The sequence below is a fragment of the Leptonotus elevatus genome, chromosome 20, assembly GCF_054856555.1.
Source record: "Leptonotus elevatus isolate MCC_2025b chromosome 20, RoL_Lele_1.0, whole genome shotgun sequence".
Classification (NCBI taxonomy): domain Eukaryota; kingdom Metazoa; phylum Chordata; class Actinopteri; order Syngnathiformes; family Syngnathidae; genus Leptonotus; species Leptonotus elevatus.
Genome location: NC_141258.1, coordinates 2,025,210 through 2,046,565, shown reverse-complemented (window position 1 = coordinate 2,046,565; position 21,356 = coordinate 2,025,210). Strand labels below are relative to the sequence as shown.

Genomic DNA, 21,356 nt, shown 5'->3' with positions numbered 1-21,356 from the left:
TGGATGACTGCCTCAGCCTATGGCGTGCATCAACTCCACTGGATTAGCGTGTCTCCTTCCCTCCCCTCTTGTTCCGCTAGCATTGTCCGGCTGTGTTGTTTTAGCCCAATTTCTTGGAGTGCTTTTGTCTTCAAAGTAATCCAAGCACAAGTATTAACCCTGCAAGAGTGGTGTAGCACCTCACCCCAAAGTAGTGAAGTTCTAATGTTTCAAGGGCTTAATTATTTAGTTGGGAGCCATATGATAGCATAGACGTAAGAATGAGGGGGGACCTACAGCTGCAGATCAGGTGAGGGTAGTGTTTCATCTCTTAGCTCCTCCCTTTTTGATAGGCGTGGGTGTAATTTGAGAGTTGAAACATAACACTTATGTCTATTTTCCGCTCCTATAGTGGTCCATTTTGTTTTCCCTGATGCCTAACCAAAGCGAGCAGTCGCATTTCGGTGGTTCTCCGGGCCAGGGGGTCACATATTGGTCTGAGGGCCAGAGAGACGGGGCCGCAAGTCGCTGTCATTACTGTGGGACCATTCCTGTCCTGAGGAATTCATTGGCAACAAGCAAAGGTGAAAGTGGAAGTTGCTTTCTACAACACCTGGATCTTAAGACACGGGTTCCAGTCCTTGGGTCCTCGGCGTGTGATCCGGTCCACCAACCAGGGCAGCAGCAGCTCATGAGTAAGACCTCTCAGCTGGATCTCGGCAACAGCCTTTACCTCAAGCAAGCTATGTCGGGCCGGGGCACTGCACCGCTTTATGATTATTTTCAGGCCACCCCGACGGGTCAGCCACCCGAAGAGTCTGGGTTTTATAGGGATAACCATCACCTTCTCACAAGATCACCCTCGCATTACGGTCACTGCGCAAGGGGGGTGAGGCCTCTTTGGGATCAAGCGCAAGCGAGAGCCACACCTTCCGTGCAGGCGTCTGGTTCTACACCTATCCCCGTGCTTCCACCCCCACCGCCTCCTCCTCCACCGCCGCCTCCCCTTCCTGTCCATGAGCTGAGCCGTTTGTACAGGGAATCTCTGGGATCTAAGATTATCTTGGATGGTCAGCGTATTGCCGGCAGCTCTCCTTCACTTGCTGTCTACGGACCTCAGCCCCATCTTCCCAATTACACTTCTGAGCAGTCGTCTGTTTCTGCTCACCAAGCATTAAACAATTTCAGTAGCTTGTCCCTGGAACCCCGTCAGTCGGCTGCCACCGATTCAGCGGTGGACCCGACTTTGCAGGGAATGGACGGCGCTCTCCCTCGTGCTTACGGAGCTGTAGCCTCCCAAAGATTTCCTTATGACCCGAACTATGATCCCAGCGCACCCATGATGGCTGCCACGGCAGGGATGTCCTCCGGATTGCCTCCTCACTACCCTAGCGCTGCGGACCCCAAGAAAATGGCGGATCCTGCTTTTTTGGCATTTTTGCGAGCTGAAGGTCTGGCTGAGAGTACCATCACTCTCCTGCTGCAACATGGCTTTGAGTCTTTCTCCATGCTGGGTATGATGGAGGACCATGACGTCCACTCCGTCGCCCCGAACTTGGCCCAGGCCCGCGTTCTTTCCCGCATTGTGCTGAGTTACAAGACCGGTGGAACAGCACCGCGTACTCGATCCAACAGCTTCAGCCACCGCAACGACTATTACGTGCAGCCCCAAGGTTTGACAATGGATCCCGGCCTGATGCAGCAACCCCCCACCACTATGCAAACAATGTCCCCCAGATTGGGAGAGTTTCTCGGGAGAAGGCCCAGCAGTGCTCCGTCCCAACACCTTCTGGAGACCACCACTTATCCAGCACCGCGCCCCCTCGCAACTGGAGCTTTACCAATCAGCCCTGGAGGATATAGCAATGCTATAACCCAAGGAAGACCCTTTTCCATGTACAACGCCCATACAGGCCTCGCTATGTCTGCTCTTGGCCAACAGCCCCCGCCTATCCCAGGAACCCCTGGAGCTGCACCAAAAACCTTCTCAGGCTCTTACTCCCCCATGGAGCTGATGAAAAGAGCCCCCAACCTTCCCGCAGCTTCGCCAGCTCCTAGCCCTCTTCACAGTCCACAACTCCTCCGGAAAGGGATCAATGCCGCTCCTGAGAGTAACATTGTTGCTGTGAATTCCTCCACTGCTCTGCAAGCGCAAAACCTTAACAACACCAAGTTGGTTGGACGCCGCACTGGTCCACCAGTCATTGTCTCAACCATGACCACCACACCTGACACAAGTATAGTAATCTCTCTTATCAATTTTTTTGTTGCTGCTTATAGATCGACAGATAGAAGATACTGACAGAAATCAGTAACTTCAGAGCGAATGAGTATGAGCCGACTCCGGAATCTGTTGATACGCATATTAAAACATTTGTATCATGTTTCACTGAGCTGAAATGTGTCTCCCCCTGAGCAATCTTTACTTTTGTCTTGGTCACAATCAATTTAAGGCATATATTGGTTGTCTAGTTTTCCGTAGACTAGATATAAAACAAAATCTGGCATACAAGGTAAATATGGCCGTACTTGTTATTCTACTCTACACTCTCTCCTAATCAGGTGCTTAACTGCCTTTAATCCAATTAGTCTAATAAGATAGACTGTTGTATAGGCTATTATAGGAGTCCGTTTTTATAGACACCTTGTTGTCTGTGGTACTATTTTTAATTTTTTTTATTTATTCATTTCAGTGGACATATTTCTGACAGTCATCACGGAATTTGAATTACCTGCTCTTTCTCCTTAAAGCTGATTAAATGCACATTTCATTTGCTTTTACTTACTTTTATTGAGGAAAAAAAATGCCAAAGATGTTTCTAATTGATTCAATCTTTTTCCGTATGACGAATGCAGCGATGACCATGAAAAGAAATTGCTTGCTTCGCCTGTGTAAAGGCTTGACCGGATGTTGTCTTTGTTGGTGTTCTATGACCATTTGTAAACTATGTTAAACAGCGACGGTGGTTAGTTGGAAGTCTTATTTTAAGTCAGTGTTCTTGAACCTTTTCAGCCGCCAACACTAATGGTTCTTTGGGCTGCTGAGCAAGTTATAAATTAATGACTGATAAAGAAGGCTTTCTTTCATGTGATGTTGAATAAATCTGGGTGAAGTGAATTGCTTCTTACCAAGGTGATAGTATTTTTTGTTTTGTTTCGTTTTTTGTTATGCTTCCCTCACATCTCAACAAACTCATTTGCATGTCGCTGATATTTGTTGCTTCGGTAACTTCATCTGATAACGGCCGGGCGTCGCACACAGACAATCAGAAAGCATATTTCTTAATTGCGCGTTGCCAGGCAACCTCAGCTCTGGTGGCAATCAGAAGGTAGATAACCTTCACATTTAAGGAAAGTGGGTGAAAAAGGGACACTACAATTTTTTTTTCCTGCTCAAAGCCAGAGAAAATTGAGCGCAAATAATTACTTTTTTGTCGCCATTTACTTCTCAAGGGATTTCTTTTTTCACGCGTGGGGCTCTTGTCGACTGGTGAAGAGCCTCTCATCTGGCATGCCTCCTTTTTTTCCCCTTTATGTTCAAACATGCCTATTGACGAGTCGCGACGTATTATTCTTTTGACAATGACTGATTCATTTTTGGAGACCTATTACTCGTTAGCATCTCTCTCACATACAATGACACAGTTGATGAGGCATACGAGATACTCTAATGTTAAAATTTAAGACATTTTAAAGTGTGTTTTTGGAAAATTGCATTTTAATATCTTGTATACAAATAGTTTGGCCCACCTTGAAGGGTGATATTAAACAACCAAGTAAATCTTTAGTTAGTTTCAGAAAATTTGCCCTTCTACGCTTCGCCCCCTACTGTGACCCAACAATGGGGCTAATTAACATAATAACCACGCCCACAATATGTTTCTTCAGCAATGACTAGGACTGGGTTTAAAAAATAGAATAATTGATATCGAATCGATTTTCCTTTTTGAGCCTGATATTGATTCATAAAACCATGAATCAATCGATTATTTAAACTTACTGTTTTCTTGAAATTTATTGTTTACATGATTTTAAAAAGTATTTTCTTATATTTATGAAAGACATGACTTATTGAACTTTAAGGCCATTCAGAATCTTTATTTACAATTATTGAATTAGAATTATGGAAATATTTTCATCTTATCCTTGCTGATGTCAATATTTGTGTAACACTTATAGTGATTATAACGTGTTACTTTCATTGATAAACTAAATCATTTAACCAGTTACAGCCTCTGCAAAAATTTAATTTGGAATTTGTCTGGGAGGTTTTTAATCATTCCCTTGATGTTTGAGAAGAATTGATGTTCCATAATTAATCAATATCTTATTGAATTGACGCGGATCAAATCGAATCAGCAAAAATCGAATCAAACTAAACTCTTGCAAATCAAAATCGAATCGATGGAGGAAATTAGAATCGATACCCAGCCCTAACAATGACATAATCAGCTAGGCTGGCCAAAGTTCTAGAAATACAGTGGCCGACGTACTGTACTATCATGTCAAACCCAAAAGGTAAGCAGAACTGTAATGTGTTTGCACTGATTAGCGTTAGCCAACAGTGTGCGTTGGAAAAATATGTCTATTGTTTTTTGCATTCATTCCACAGACATGTTATTAAGACACATGTTGAATACTGTTCAGAATAGTGAAATAAAAGCAAAATATGATCCCTTCAAGGAAGGTGCAATTGTATAGCTATATAAAGTATTGGGTGGTGGGAGGGTTCTGCGTCAGGGCGCTGTCTTGGTTGGCTAAGCGGTGTCGATAATGGCATTAAACACTGGAGTCCAGCTTAGCCGCGACAGTTGCCTTCTTCCCAGCCAAAGTAGGGAGTGCGCGCCTTGGCCATGGAGTTGTCCGTCAGTGGCGTCCCGCAGAGCAGCAGCGCAGGTTTGTAGCTTCCACGTCACGTGATGTCAACTAGGCATGTAATTGGCTTAGCGGAGCTGGTGAATCGCGTGCCGTCACGTGGTTTCCGAGAGGAGATAATCCACTGAGGATCTTCAGCCGGGCTTTTCTTAGCTGGAGTATTAGCAGGCTGTGCGTAGTGTGTTCAGGGGGCAGAGCTTCATAAGTGGAAGTTTTAACGCTCTGGAGCCATAAGAGAAATATCAACTGGCGGCTTTTTGACACACTGCCCAGGTGTTATTCAGAACTTCCTGGAGCATTTGTCAAAAGGGGCAGATCCTTTTAGGAAAAAAAATGTCTGGAATCAGTCAATGTTGCTTTGACAGTTACGTAACCCAATATAAAAGTAGCATTGTGGGGGTAGAATAGAAATGTAATCTTTGTATGTTTAGGGAGGGCAGCACGGTGACCAAGTGGTTAGTATGTCTGCCTCAGATTTTTTAGGTTAGGGGTTCGAATTCGGACTGCGGGCTTCCTCTCACATTCCAAGTATGTGTGTTCAGTCTCATTGAAGACTCGAACTTACCCATTGGTTTAAATGCTTGTTTGTCTTTATGTAGCCTGCGACTGGCTGGCGACCGTTCCAGGGTGTACACTTGCCTCTACCCCAGGGATGGGCAAACTCGGTCCTCGAGGGCTGGAGTCCTGCAGGTTTTGGAGGTTTCCCTTTTCCAACACAAGCTCATTCCAATCAACAGGATCGTTATCAGGCTTATGCAGAGCTTGTGAGCTGCTCATATATCAGATGTGTTGGAGAAGGGAAACATACAAAACCTGCAGGACTCCCGCCCTCGAGGACCGAATGTGCCCACCGCTGCTCTAGGCCAAAGTCGGCTGGGCTTGCTAAAATGGACGGTTGGACACATTAGTAGTCACATACCGCAAACTAGCTAAGTTGATATCACAGTTCACGCAGTTTTGGGCAACTCACAAATTTTCCATAACAACCCTTTTAAAAACGCTAACGTATGCTTGATACCCTAGACACTGATACCCAGTTCCCTTTTGCAGCAGCAGCAGGGAAGTGTTTGTCTTCATCTGAGCTGACGGCAGGACATCAGGATCAGACCTTCAACTTCCCCTCTTTCCTATTTGCCTTGTGCTGCTCTTCGACAAAACTTTGACTGCCGACTTTCAGCTTCAAGGCTTTTGTGAAGCAGGCTGCACACAAATCCACAATCAAGCCAAATCCCCCCCCAAAAAAAATCCCTCTCTTGCTATCAACGTCAGCAATACTGCATGTCTCTGAATGATTATCCTGAACAATTACGTGTGAGTTGTGTTAAGGCATTGTTTGTCTCTGCCAATCTGCTCGGAAAACAGTCCGACAATTGTAAATGTTAAACCTGTTCAATGTTTACGCTGGCAAATCTTTATGTGTGTGGTCAACACCGAGGTGGGTCCAGCCACGGACTCGGTGATTGTGACGGTAAAGTCAACAATAGCAAATCAGGAAACAGCCTGAAGCTGACACTTTTGAAACAGGTAGTTTTGCCGAGAGATGGAAATTGATGAGGATTTAATGATTCTGATTATCTATACTGTTTATTGATCCCATTCTTTATAGGTTCTTCTTGATTTATGTCATTTCCATATACAGTAGATCATTCTTACTAGTATATCATCGGCATGCAAGCATAAAAGCAATTCCTAGGAACGGAATTACTGGGAGGTGGTTTTCAAAAAGAACCTCTGTTTGATTCCCATCCCACCTTTCTACTACGCCTACTCGTCTTTCTTATTTGTATTTTCCGCCAGTCTGGATGCCCTGTGGCACTCTAATGCTACAGTGTCAGATAAGACTTGTCCTTTTGGATATTTCTTATATACAGTATTTGTAGTGTTCAAATCAGTGGGAGTTTATTGACAGTTCCCTCAAGATCAAGGAGATCTCGGAAACTTGTCGGAATCTCAGTATGGAGGCTTCTTTAATTGCAACTTTTTTTCCTCGACAATAAAGCCCATATCCGTATCTAAGAGACACACCCCCACCCCTCAATCTTCTGTAAGCTGTAAATGGCATCTGATCAACAGCCCCAGATTTCAGAAGCTGACAAATGTTGCACAACCTTGCGCTACTTACCCCCACCCCCACCACCCCCCCGTATTTTTCTTGATTGCCGTAGAAACATGGCCTTGATAACAGGTTGCGCCACAGATTGTCACATTACATAAAAAACAAGCATCTCACAGTGGATCCCTCCCCCGGAGCATTGCTCATGTTCGCAGGGGGATTAATGACTTTGGCGAAGCAGGCCAAGCCCGCACAGCAAATGAGGAACAGCTTTTCGAGCCCTGCTTGTGTTAGTTAGTTGGTGTGTTTGGCGTGTTGGTGGCAACTAACCTCTGCACTGGGTCATAAATTGTCCAAAAAGTGAGAAAATGTTAGACGTGTTACACAAAATAGTGGAAGGCAGCCCAGGTGACAGCAATGTTTTTTTAAATTATATTATTACATTTTTCTTGTGATATTTTTTTTTTTTTTTCTGATTTGCTGGATGGATGGATAAGGCTAAAAAAAAAATCAGGAAAGCCAACAGTACTACATAGATATCAGTCTTTGTATGTTTTCAGTAATTATCTAACAGGCATCACGTGTTTAGAAACAAATCTTGGAATTTGCACCACATTACAGAATCCTTAACGTGACGTTGCAGTGGAGCCTCCCCAATTACCTGCCGCCATTTCACATTATCGCTCTGCTTGTCAAATAGCAACAGCTGCAAAAACAGACAACTACATCTGCACACCTCCTCCATCCTTTTTTTTTTTTTTTTTAATGTCCCCCCCTCCTTCTCGCTTTCTTCCTTTTTTTATCTCAGTTGTGGGCAGGTCACCCTGAATTATTCATCAGTGTGAAATGAAAAAGCTCATGGATATTGAATATCCTCTCTGAAGTGTTGGCCAACCTTGTGTGTTTTATTCACAACCCCCCTCTCCTTTCATTCTGTGTGAAATAATAGGGGGGGGGGGGTGTAAAGAGTGGCGTATCTTACTGCCAGGCTGTTTCAAAGATTTACCGATCACTTTACCCGGCGCGCATATTTACCTTGGTCTCCTGGCCAGCGAGTCTGGGTGAAATGGAGAGGAAGATGAAAAAGCTGGAGATGAAAAGAAGAAAAAAAATGCAGTACTGTCATCTTTTTCATCTTTTTGGTAGAACAACGAGCCACTAGCTGGTTGGCTTTGACGCACAGTACACGGTGGCTGCGGTGGTTCTTGTCTTGGCCCCGCCCCCTTATTTTGACCCCCCACTCCTGTCCTATGTTGCGGTTTGATCTGCAGCCCGTGTTGTAAATCAATGCCACACATCTCCAACAAACACAGCAGGGGTTTCTCAGAGCAGGTCCCTTGTGAAATGGTATCATCTCATGGTAGCAACCTGACGATTACGTGGATTCGAGCTCGCCAGCACCAGAACGACAAAAAAAAATTTACAGAACAAATTCATAATCTTATAAGAATATAGTCCTATTTTTATTTCAAAAAAGTTATATTCTTATGAAAATTATTTTTTCAAGAATTTACAAAAAATGTCAGTTAAGTGTGTTGCTAAGTGTTATTCTCAGGAGAATGACATTAGATTTTCTGAGAATTATTAAAAAAATATATATATATATTTATTTATTCATTTTTCTGAGAATAATGTGACATCAAAAGTCAACAAATCAAATCTTTTATGTACTTTTTTAAACAAAAACAATTAATTTTACAAGAGTAAAGTTACACTTTCTTCACGATTTAAGTGTGCTTTCACAAAAAATAATTTGGGGGGAGGAAAAGTTTTACTTTTTTCAGACAAAAGTTGTTTTTAAAAAGTTTGACGCTAATTGTTTAGTTTTAATAAATCAGAATTTAAAGAAAATCTTTAAGAGATTTTTGATTTGTTTTGTTTTTAAAGATTTTTTTATTTGGTGTTTCTCCATGCAGTATTTTTATTTATTTTGCAAGAATTAGTAACCCTTCAACAATTGCACAAGGGAACGCCATTATTTGCTTTAGTTTTATCATTATCGGCATTATTTTGCAACGATTGCACTTAGTTTCAACACGCAAGATGAGGTAGCTATCACGCGGGTGTCAGGTGTCTCAAGAGGCGTATAGTGTGACCGAAAATCTCCAGCTGCATTATTTTTTTCGGTAGGACGAAGTGTGAAATATCATCTGCCGAGATGGACACCTTGCCGGAGATCCGATTCAGAAGCTGCTGGAGCACAGCTGGGCCGCAGTTTCCCTCCCCGGCTTAATAGCCGTATGACAGCACGGGGAGGGCGGGGGGTGTCAGGGGTGATGGGACATTGTGCGCATGTTTGTGTGCATTTTATTTGCTGGTGTAATCAGTGGGCCACACATCGGGAGGGTTTGGAAGTCTATGCCAGGCCAGATGGCTCCTGTCACTGCAGAGGAGGGACAAAAGAAGGGGAGGGGTGGGGTGGGGGTGGGGGTGGGGGTGGGGGGTCTAAAATGTGCCGGAGTGACCCCCCCTCCTTCTCCAGGGTCACCACATCTGGAGGCCACCTGCAGCCGAGGTGGCGGGGGCGGGTGTGTCCCCCATCTCTCCTGTTTCCGCAACCCTTTTAGAGTGTTGGGAGAAAATATTGTTTTAGTTTATGAGCTTAGGAGATTTCGAAAGGCACATTTTCAGGTGACATGGGGGAGGTGTGTTGGCCATTCCTTAACCCATTTTTGAGTGAGTGAGTTGTATCAATTTCATGACAATATTTAGCAAGAAATTTTTTGAAAAAGTTGTAATCTTAAGAGATTTTTTTTTTTTTTTAATAGAATAATATTTTCAGAATAGTCAGAATTTTTCAAGAAAAACATAAAACTTTATGAGCAAAGTAATATTTTAGTGTTTTGTGCACGTTTTTTCCCTGTTGAGCAACAGTAGTACCGGATATTTAAAAAATGTGACAGGAACTGTTAAAAAAAGAAAAAGAAAATCTCAACCAAGGAAAAATCATTATCTCTAAAAAAAAAAGTCTAATTCTTATGTAGTGACAAAAAAAAAAAATATTAATGAAGGTTCTTAATTTTACAAGAATATAGTTTGATTTGTTTGAGATTTTATTCATAGATTTTTTTTTTAATAATCTTATGAGAATAAAGTGTTTTTTAAAGTCAGATTTCTTTGCAGAAGAACTTAACAGCGACAATTAATTTTTTCCTCTCCAGAAAATAAATTTTTGTAATACAATGAATGTATTTTTTTCATAGAAAAGTCATAACATGAGTCATATATTCAGCCCAGTGAACCACTACATTATCAATGAAATATCTCCAAATAATGCCAGTTTTTTTCATTTTATCTTAATCACTAATATTACATTTTGTTTTGAATAAGTGTTTTAAAGATGTAAAATGCTTAGCATAAAATATTTTGAGAAAATACGTTTTTCTTTCATTGTAACCTTTTTTTTTTAAGCACTAGTTGTTTACATTCCACTTTTCTGCACTCTTTTTCTTCCTTCATCCCCCATTGGTCGCTTTGATGAAAAAACAGAAAGACAACCGGCGCTGTTGACTCAGGCTTGTTATCTGAACCTCTGTGGCTGCGGTGGGTGGCAGCAGGTGCCTCACACTGGATAAGACCCCCTGGCCTCCTGTGTAAATAGCAGCAAATAAATGAGAAACCAGGTCAGGACTTGGTGTAGTCCGCCGAAGAGCTGCTCGTCCTCTCGCACTCGCTTTCTTCAAATCCCTTTAAGTGCCTTAAGCGGATTTAAGCGGGCCCCGCACTTCGACTGCCAATATTGGGCACTCGCAGGAAAAGGGCGCTTACAGTATAATTAGCAAAGGTTAAAGATGGGGGCTTGCCCCCGATGGGAAATCCTCACACGGGGCACCATAAACGAAACTCGGACAATTTGTCGGATCGTCGGTGCATCGTCGTGCCAAAAGGTCGAGACTTGTGACAGTTAATTTGGCTCAGAATTACAACAAATGTGTCATCGGCATCACAGAGAAGCTTGTTGAAGTCTGTAAAGCATGCGTGTGGATTTGTTTCCAAGAAAGGGCGGATGACGGTCATTTACAGTAAAAGTACGCTTGGGCGACATGTCAGAATTTCCCCATCTGGCCACCATTAGCCACAACCACCAGTGATTTCTTGAGGGCGGTGGGGGTGAAAGGGGGGGGGGGATGGTTGCGCTGAACTACACTGTTGTCCACGACAAATACATGCTAATAAAAGTGTCCGTTTTTTTAAAGACAACATTTTAAAGACAAAAATTCACCTTATTCCAAAAAAGAAAAAAAAAGAACAATTAACAGAACATTTTTGGGGTAGAAAGATCGTAGAACAATACATTTTTCATATAAAAATGTAAAGAAAAGTAGAAAAAGCATATAAATGGAGTAAAAAAAAAATATATTTTTATATAACTTTTTTCTTTCAATTTTTTTTTTAGAAAGTCGTAATCTTATGAAATTTTTATAGAAAAAGTATATATTTTTGCAAATAAAGGTAAATTTTTCTGAGAAGAAAATTGTACAATTTCATGAGAAGTTTTTTTTTTTAAGTCTTGAATATATATGGGTTTTTTTTTCAGAAAAAAATTCTAATGGTTTGTATTTTTCACCCAAAAAACGGAATGATAAAAAAATGCTATTTAAGTTATAATTTCATGGGAATTGAGTTGTATAATATATATATTTTTTTGTTTTTTCAATATTTTTTTTCCCGTACTGATAAGTTAAAGTTTTTGAGATTGAAGATTATTATTATTTAAAAAAAATTTAAAGGAAGGAGTTAGTGCCATTTGAATTTTTGACAGATGGCCACTAACCCTTACTCATTATTCATATTTATATTCATTATTATTACATGATCCATACTTTGTATTCCTTTTATTTCTTTTTTGATCGTTTCACGTGCCCATGCCGTTAGTGAAGATGGCAAGATCAGCCGTACCACCCCGCACTCTGTGTGTGTAACAGGAAGTGAAGGCTGCTGCTTGAGCTGCTCACATAAACACACATACACGCACACAAAAACATACACACACACACACAAATGCATATATAATCACCCCGTGTGTCCCACCTTTTCCACTTTACCGTCACTGATAATAGCTTTTGGCGTGCGACCACGGTGGCCAGCCACTTTGTTGTTGTTTTTTTTTCCCTTTCTCCGCGGCAGGGTCGCGGCGACATTGTTATTCTAAACAGGCCATTTTCACCCACTCGCAGTCATTCGGCACGACGACCTGTCAATCGTATGCCTTCTTGCTTCCCCCCCCGGGGACAAAATTGAACTACTGCAAAATACAAACACAAGAGGCAATGTCATGGTCGGGATGCTCTGGTTACTCTGTAAACAAACACAGGGCAGCTCGGCCTCTGGCAAGAGGACGTCGTGGCGAGGGACTGTTGAAAGGGTTGACGAAAAATGTTGATGGCTGAATTGAATTTGACTTTGTTCAGCTAGCCTATACCTTGTTTGATATGCCGCTATTATAGCTGTCAAGATGGGGGGGGGGGGGGGAAGCAGGAGTGGAGGAAACCAAATAATCGGGAGGGAGAGGGGTGTGTGTGTGTATGAGGGGATGGGAGGGGTGTAACCAGTCCAGATCAGAAATAAAACATACCCCAAAAAGCGGCGAGGAGGAGGAGGAGGAGGAGGAAGAGGAGGGAAAAGGGTGGAGGAGGAAGGGAGGGATTGTGCAGCCGGAGCGCGTCCAGACCCGATGTAGCGGCGAGCGATGAATAGACGGTGCGCTTCCGCCGGCGCCGCCTGAGAAGGAAAAAGCCATACCGCTGCCTTTTTCCATCCTGGGGGGGGGGGCAGTTTTTAAAGGAGCAAAATTGCATCTTTTCCGCATGGCGAAGACTATGCAGCTGCGATCTCCGTGATTTCCCACCCCTCTGGACCGAGGGGTGGGGTGGGGTTGGGGTCAGGGAGGGAGTGTTTGGCCAGTCGGGTTAATTTTCGGATTATCTTTTTCCACTTTTTGAGGGGCATTTTTTTTTTCCCCGCCCTGAGCCGTGTTATTTCTCCCTCCACCATGCGACGTTTATAAGAGCGAGGAAGAATGTGGCGGCAACATTTTCCAGGCAAGCGGCATGTTTCCTGTTTTCTTTGCTGGATGTCTAATAAAGTCTGGCATGTGGGACGGAACAGGGGGAGAAGGTTACTTGGAGAAGGGGGCGGGGGGAATGGGGGGGGGTGGGGGGTGGTGTTCTTCGTCACCATGTTGTCATCTCCGCACGCTAACACTTAGCGCTCACTTCCTGGGTAGTAACTTGGCGGGGTAGAGGTGCGCATAGGCTGTTGACATTAGCTTTTGTTCCACTCCCCCCCCCCCCCCAAAAAAAAAAAGAAATGAGGCGTGTGCTTGATTTCTTAGCCGCAGTGTTGTGGCCAGCCGGGTGGGACAAGCGGCCTTTGTGCGCGACTTTTTTCGGGGGGGGGTCGTGAGTGCCAACAAAGGACGCTTCACTCACAAACACATGCCCTCCCAAAAAACACATGCGGTGACCTCGCGCTGCCACCGGCTGACGGAGGCTTTTCTCCTCCTAAATGAGTCATTTACTAGACTGGAGGGACGAAATCTGGCGGAATAAAAGCGGAAACATCACCAGGCCATTATTATGTGTGTATGTGCGTGTGTGACCCCAGTGCACATCTGTGTTGTTAACTCTAATGTTGAGCCTCTCGTGCTCACATAGTGGGCCAATAGCCAAGAATGTGTGTGTTGTGTCCAATGTTTTCAAAGCACCGTGTCAAGGCCTCTTGTGCAGTGTGAGAAAACCAGCTGAAAAATGCAAAATAGTCAACTGGGCTGGAGGACATAAAATCTTGAGTTCATAAAAATAGATTTTTTTTTTTTAGAATAAACCAATAATATTATCCAAAGCAGGTTTTGATGTTTTTTTCTCCTCTCGTTCTGGCATTTATTTTATTTCTCCTGAAACCAAATAGACTGTGAAACTTTTTTCCCCCCTGAGCATTAACTTGCATGTACTTCCATCAAAATAATAAGAATATACTAAATTAATATATTTTTCTTGGGATAGGGAACTAGCCGTTGGAGCTGAGAAAATGTGTGACTAATTCACACCCCATGAAATTTCCCTGTTGCCAATAAATGTGACAAGATGGTGCCAAAGCACTACTTTTTTATGTTAGACAGTGTTCTTGTGACATCTTCGGGCCTTTAACAGCCACCGGTGCACTTTTAATGTAATTGCTTTTTTGAACAAATGGTAATGAAATAGAGGCATTAATAATTGTAAATATAAACTAAAATATTTTGAATTGTCTTAAAGTGCAATAAGTCAGGTCTTTCATAAATGTAAGAAAAATACTTTTAAATTCATGAGAACAGTACATTTCAAGAAAAAAGGAAGATACACAAAAAAATTGGCCTTTAAAATTCTATTTTCTTAAAAATTTATGGGGGAAAATTTGATATTTAAATAATCGATTCATGGTTTTGTGAATCAATATTGGGCTTGAAAAGGAAAATCGATTCAGTATTATTTATTCGATTTTTTTTTTTCTTTCAACCTGGCTCTTATATTTGTTTTTACAAAAAACAAAACTCTTTACTCTGGCAAGGGTTTATATAACCCTTCCAAAAATACTAACATTGTAAATGTTTACACTTACGTTTATATCACGATGTATGCTGTTGCCATGAAGGCTAGCTGGTGGACAAATCTGAAAAATTAAAAAATTAAATGCCAGTGTCGAAGGTCCTTGGTACCGTTACAAACAGCGGAAGAATACACCCTATGGCCTAGCGATATTTTTCTTCCTAATAGTTATGACTTTACTACTGCACTAGTGTAGGTTAGCAATAGGCTCGGGTGCATTCCGATTTGCCACCGTAGGAACGGAACTAAAACCGATTCCGTAAGCTATTAGTTGAGTCAACCAAATACCAACCAATCTTCCTTGCTAGTTTCCAGCCCCTTGATTGACATCAACGTCGTGAAGTGAGCGGGTGATGTTTCATCTTTCGGATCTGCCAACCTCCTCTAAGTTGGTGTTGGCCACCTGCAATCATGCAGCTTGCGGTTGCTAGGTAACCGTCAGCAGCAGATGAAGATAATACGATGGAGAGCTTGTCTGCTCGTAAATGTGTTTTCCCTCTCCCCTCCTGGTTCTTCTCTTCTCGCCAAACACCCACAAACCTACCCCCCCTCCCCCCCTCCTACTCCTACTCCTCCTCCTCCTTGCGGTGGTAGGAAAGGCTGGCCACATAATGGAAACTCTGGCCTCATCTGCTGCTGCGTTGAGCTGCCAGACTCTAAGTGTCGCTGGCTCCACTAACGGCAGCAGCAGCGGCGGCGGCGGCGGCAATCTTCCCGCATAGCTTCCATGTGTGTTTGTCTACAGGAAGAGTAGCATGGAATTGAGGAAAGTCTCGTCATGCTAGTTTGAGTCCTCAGATAACTTTCGTTGTGACCTTTTAGCCCCTCCAGCTGTTAGCTGCTTGCCGCTCATGAGCTAGCGATGATTGTGCGAAAACGTTGCGTCTGAAGACCTGACTTTGGTTTGGTTTTGGGTGATAAGTAGTGTTAATTTAGTCAACGAAAACTAAAGAAAAATTATTTCGTCAACACACATTTTTCTAGACTAAAACCCTCATTAATAAACAATTACTGGGACTAAATCGGTATGCATTTTCGGCAACTAATGAAGACGAGACAAAAATGTACTTCACTAAAATCTATGGACATTTTAGCTCATGATCAAAAAACGAGATGAACATTTTATGTTTTTGTAAAATCATATCTCTGCTAATCGTCGTGTGACACACCCCCTTTCAAATCTGCAGCTAGCGAGCGCAACATGCACAAACACATGGGACAGACAGGAAGTGGATTCACGGTGAAAGGTTAAAAAAAGAAAGAAGTCAATTATAGTTATAGCAAAACATTAATCCAACGGCTATAACGTTCTAACAATAAAGTTAATCCGACTGCTAACTAATGCTTGCTAACTTATTAGCTCATAGCATGGAATCATAGTAGCCACTTGTTGATATACTGTACTTGTGTGTGAAGTTGTTTTTCATCAAAAAGATGAGAGGACATTTTATGTGAAATTGTTTTAAATTCGAAATGTTCAATATAAAAAACAAAACAAAAACAAAACAATTGAGGGTTTAAATGATTGTCCTGACTAAAATGTTGACAGTTTTTGTTGACTAAAACTAGATGAACAAAATTGCTTTCTTGGACTAAAATAAAGACTAAAATGGGAGATTTATAGTCGACTAAAAACGGGATGAGGTTGACTAACTATGCTAAAACTAACAAGCGGGATTGAAACTGGACTAAAACTAAGACTAAATCTTAAAATGCCGGATAAAATTAACACTACTGATACGCTTTAACTGTAGTCAATTGTAAACTACGCCACAGGGGAAAGTAACAGCACAAATAGTGAGTCACGCACACAGTTGTTGTAACTTTCATTCTGTTTTTATACAATATATCCATATAACATTTTCATTGGTTGTTTAGCTTCATGGCTATTAGCCTTCGCGTCGTTGCGTCGTGGTTCATGTGTGTTGCAGTCTTTTTGGCAAGCGTCGCTACGACAGCTGCAGGCTTCGCCTCCCAACACACACACACACAAATACACACACACAAATACACACAGTGGTGAGGCAACAGTTGAGCAACAAGCGCAGCTAGCGGGAAGACAAGAGGGGAAATAAGAGGTACCCATCAGCACTGTAGAGACATTAAGTGAATTCACTGCGCATTGGTTGACATGCGTTGTGTTGTTTTCTCCCCGGGGTTGTGTATCTCACCTGCAGCCACGAACGAGCACAGCCTGCGGTGAACATTACCCGCCTCCCACCCACCCCACGCACTTTTTATTCCTCGTCGCTGTGAGAGGGAGAGGACGAGGGCGTTTGTCACTTCACGGCTGAGAGCTTGTCAGCACGAACGAGTCAAAATGTCTTTCGTGGGGTTTTTGGCCGCAGCGGAATTGGAAGCACGCGGCAACGGCACACTTGTAAAGCAAACACGGTTAAAGATCCATAGCGTGGTAAAATAAATGTGTGCCGCAAACTGGCCTCGAGGTTCTGGTTTCATGCGGGCTGCTGTCCAGCGGTCCACGGGCGCAGGACACCTGACGGCTTCTGTCCATCCGGCAACAGACTGAAGTGTGTTTTTGCTCCAACGTCTGTGACCCGGTGGAGTCTTGAACGCAGCATCTGAGACCAAGTCAAGAAACACGGCCGAGGGATTGAGACCAAGTCAAGTCTGAGACTTGACGGCATTGAAACGGTCAAGATTGAGACTTAAAGGAGTTGAGACCCGCTCTAGATAAAGACTTTGAAAGGCTGATACCGAAACCAAGACTGAGTGGTTGAGACTTTAAGGACCCAAGACCAAATTTGGGACCAAGACTTAAAGGAGTTAGCACTAAGACTTTGAATTAGGGTTGCGCTAAGGCTTGGTCTAGACTTGGTCTCAACCCTTAAGTCTTGATCTTGAGTTGGTCTGAACCATTCAAAATCTCGGTCTTGGTATCAACGCATTAGTCTTTGTGCTCAACCTCAAATGACCTTGACCGTAGTCGATATTTGAGTCTTGACTTTCTTGACTTGGTCTCAACCTCGAAAAAGTTTTGATCTTGAGTTGGCCTCAACCACTCAAAATCTTGGTCTTGGTATCAACACTTTAGTCTCGGGTTCAACCTCAAAAGGTCTCGATTGTAACATAGTCGAAGTTTGCCTCCAAGTCTCTGTCTTGAACTTTGGTTATTTCTCTACTCTTGCCAACAAGGAATGGACAGAATGACAAATAAGCGAGGGATGGCAGGGGCCAGGGCATCAGCGATTCCTGGGGGGGGGGGGGGGGGGGGTGACAGTTGAGGATTGCTAGGCGAGAAAAGGAGCGACAAAGGAAGGAGAAGTGAGCAAACAAGAGATGCTATCACACCGAGCGATAGGAAAAGACGAAAAGCCTGCTGCGTGAATCATACCACACACTCAAGGCTGTTACTTTCCTCTTGGCTAGTTTTTTTTTTTTTTTTAGTTTCTCTTTGTCAAGCTCTAGTTGTGATTTTAAAATAAACTTCATGAGCTAAATCCAATGTTAATAACTTGACTTGTGAATTAAAAAAAAAAAAAATTAGAAGACTGTATTTTGACTTTTCTAAAAAGATTTGATCGTGACAGCCCAAGACTTGAATAATTCAAGACTCCTGTGTTGGTACTTCGGCCAGCCTTGTCGTTCAGGGATCAGAAACCTTTGCTATCAAAAGAGCCATTTTAGGCCAAATAAATAACAAAATATCTTTCTGGAGCCGCAAAACATTTGAACATAGTGATGAAGGAAACAGTGTGTTAGTGTTAGTCTAATGTGCTGAGGACCCAAGAGATCATTAAAGCTGGTTAGCAAGTTAGCATTAAAGCTAACAGAAAAATATGCAGCATCCATTACGTAGAGATTCATTTTCTTCGACCTTTCGTCTTCCGTTTTTTTTTTTATACTTTTTTTTTTTTAAATACATTTTCAGACTTTTCTGCCTTTTTGTCAAATTTCTGACATTTTTGGCAATTTTGTGGACATTTTATGGAAATTTTTATTTTGTTTTTGGACATTTTAGCGTTTCTTTGTGAACATTTTCTGCTTTTTTTTCCTGCCTTTTTTTATTACATATTTGGCAATTATTGTAATTTTCTTCTTTTTCTTTTTTTATTTTATGATCACTTTTTTTGACTTTTTTAGGTCATTTTTAAAACTTTCGTCTTCCTTAAAACTTTGGACTGACATTTTTTTTAATACTGTACTTAATTATATATTTTTTAATTTCATCATGAATTCATTTAAAGAATATTTTATCTAAAAAAATAAAAATGTAAAAAATATATAAATTTCTACTTTTTTTTTAAAGAGCTCCACAGGAGAGGGACTAAAGTGTGTCTTCAGTGTTGTTCAGACCCCTGCTCTCGTTGTTGCTCGTTCGTCACCGGCGGACGACATTTATATTCTGCGTGATGTCAGTCGTGCCTCCCCTTTCCCCGCCGCCGCGTTGACCTTGTACGTGCAAAAGTGTGTGGAGTGATGCGAGGAAGGCACCCGTCAGTCGTCAGCCGGCTCCCGGCGACCTGCCGCCAGACATCAAGTCTAAAGTCCATTTGAAGTGGCATCCAAAGCCGGTGAAGTGATCACCATGACAACAGGCTGAGAGACGACACCTCCGCTTCCGTCCGCCTCCTTCTTTTCATCCTCCGCAGTGCCGGACTGCTCGCCCGCCGTCCTTCCTTTTGCGTTTTTTTTATTTTTCTCCTCTTTTGTCGCCGATGCGACTCTTGGGAGCACTTCATGCTAACGGGCTGTGTTATGTTTGTTTGTTTTCATGCTTGTTTCATGCTAATGTCGTCCCCTTCTTCTTCTTCTTTTTTTTTTTTTCAATCTCACCTAACAGTGGCCCTACACTTATTGTCCAAACGTTTCAATCATAGTGACATTTAATAAAAATTGATTTTGATCTTGCCAAATAACGAGCCTGCAATTAGTTTCGTTTGAATTGCTGACATTTAACAGAATTGATAAAGCTATCAAAAAGTATCTCTGATCTCGCTAAATAGTGAGCCTATATATGTAGAGAACATTTGAATTGCAGTGAGATGACATTTAACAGAATCGATATAATGATTCAGTGTCTTTCAACTTGTCAAATAACGAGCCTACACTTTTTGTCAATTGATTAAATTGTAGTGATATCTAACAATACTTTTTGATCTCAACAATTAGCGCGCCGAATGATTGGTTTCAGCATTTCACCAAATCCAAAGGACCATCAAGCGCCTTTGATGTGTTCAAATGAGCTTCAAAGGATTTTTGAAAACATTACAATTGGTGTCATCGAACAAAATTGAGGATGAATGGATGGATATTATAATGCAAATCTCTTTGAGCTTGCCCAAATGATGATAATAATAATAACGACCCTAAACTTGTTTTCAAAATGTTAAATTTGTAGCGATAGTTAAATGAAAGGCTTCCAGATAGTGAGCATTCACATACTGTTGAAAGCATTTGAATTACCAGAATCAATAGAGATATTTTTTAAGCAGTTAACGTCGAAAGCAATCAATATAACAGTGTTATATTGTTTGCCTTTGCCAAATAGTGAGCTTACAATTATTTTCGTTGTATGTTTTCGTTAAATCATCAAATCTAAGATGCCGCCCTTCCTTCATCCCCCCTGCAGGTATCCGGCCCCAGATAATGAACGGGCCCATGCACCCGCGCCCGTTGGTGGCGCTGCTGGACGGGCGCGACTGCACGGTGGAGATGCCCATCCTCAAAGACTTGGCGACCGTCGCCTTCTGTGATGCGCAGTCCACGCAGGAGATTCACGAGAAGGTATCACTAAAGACTGTCTTTACTCCTATTGGTTGAAACTTCAACTGTTGTTATTATTATGCAGTTTAGCAAAAAAAAATTGAAATGACAAAAAAAGGGAAAACAATTCATTATGAGAATTGAATCGTAATAATATTTTTAATTTTTTTTGCCTGTTATTAGAATGTTCAGGTCAATATTTATTAATAAGTAATTTGAAAACATTGCAGTACGAGAAAAATGTTTATTAATGTTTTAAAGAAGACGCTAGGTAATTTATTAAAAACTTACTAATGGAAAACATGGGGGAAAAGTTCTGAGAATAAAGAAATAAAGATATTAGAATGTAGTCGTAACAATATTCGAAAAATTCCGAATTTTAGGAAAAGGAAAAAAAAGGATGGAATATTTTTTTCGCAATATTTTATTGTTGCAATGTGACCATTTTCCTCATGATCTTCTGCCTTAATTCCCTTTTTTTTTTCTTGAAAGTTCTCTAAATTCCGACTTGATCCTGGCCGTCTCATTTTTTTGTGGAGTATATATTCACCGTTTCTTTTCATCGCCCTGAAGTGAGTTATATGAGCCTAAGATCAGTTCAATCAAAATACTTTGTGTTGTTTTTACGCCATCTTATCAGGTCAAATTTCCATGCTAACTAGCCGGGGTCACCTTGAACCTCAAACACGCTCATCACCGCTCGGGGTCTTGTGTGTTGGGCAGGTGCTGAACGAGGCGGTGGGGGCCATGATGTACCACACCATCACCCTGACCAGGGAGGACCTGGAGAAGTTCAAAGCGCTGCGCATCATCATCCGCATCGGGAGCGGATATGACAACATCGACATTAAAGCCGCCGGAGAGCTCGGTATGAACCAGTGCCAGATGACGAATCACGCAACAGTTACTAGCACACTGCCACTGGAAAAACATGGAAAATATTAGAAAAAGAATACTACTGAGTGTCAGAAAAATATACACAACATAGTGAAAAATAGATATTACAATATTTATAAAAATGCACAAATGTACGATAAATACCCAAATACAGAAAAAAAAATATTGGAAAATAATGCTATTAAAATGTAAGAAAATATTCAAACACAAATACACAAATATTAGAGATATTAGACTTT

General features: G+C 41.9%; 1 protein-coding gene across 5 annotated transcripts in view; it reads left to right on the top strand.

Moving 5' to 3' along the window:
- Nucleotides 1-412: 412 nt before the first annotated feature.
- The window catches only part of LOC147156341 (uncharacterized), a 28,093-nt gene continuing 7,149 nt past the window's right edge, over nucleotides 413-21,356 (top strand). For all 5 annotated transcript variants that reach the window (XM_086064807.1, XM_086064806.1, XM_086064808.1 and 2 more), the window contains exons 1-3: nucleotides 413-2,216; nucleotides 20,087-20,241; nucleotides 20,944-21,088. In XM_086064807.1, the coding sequence (XP_085920933.1) occupies nucleotides 413-2,216; nucleotides 20,087-20,241; nucleotides 20,944-21,088 (2,104 nt within the window). The remainder of the gene's footprint in view (nucleotides 2,217-20,086; nucleotides 20,242-20,943; nucleotides 21,089-21,356) is intronic.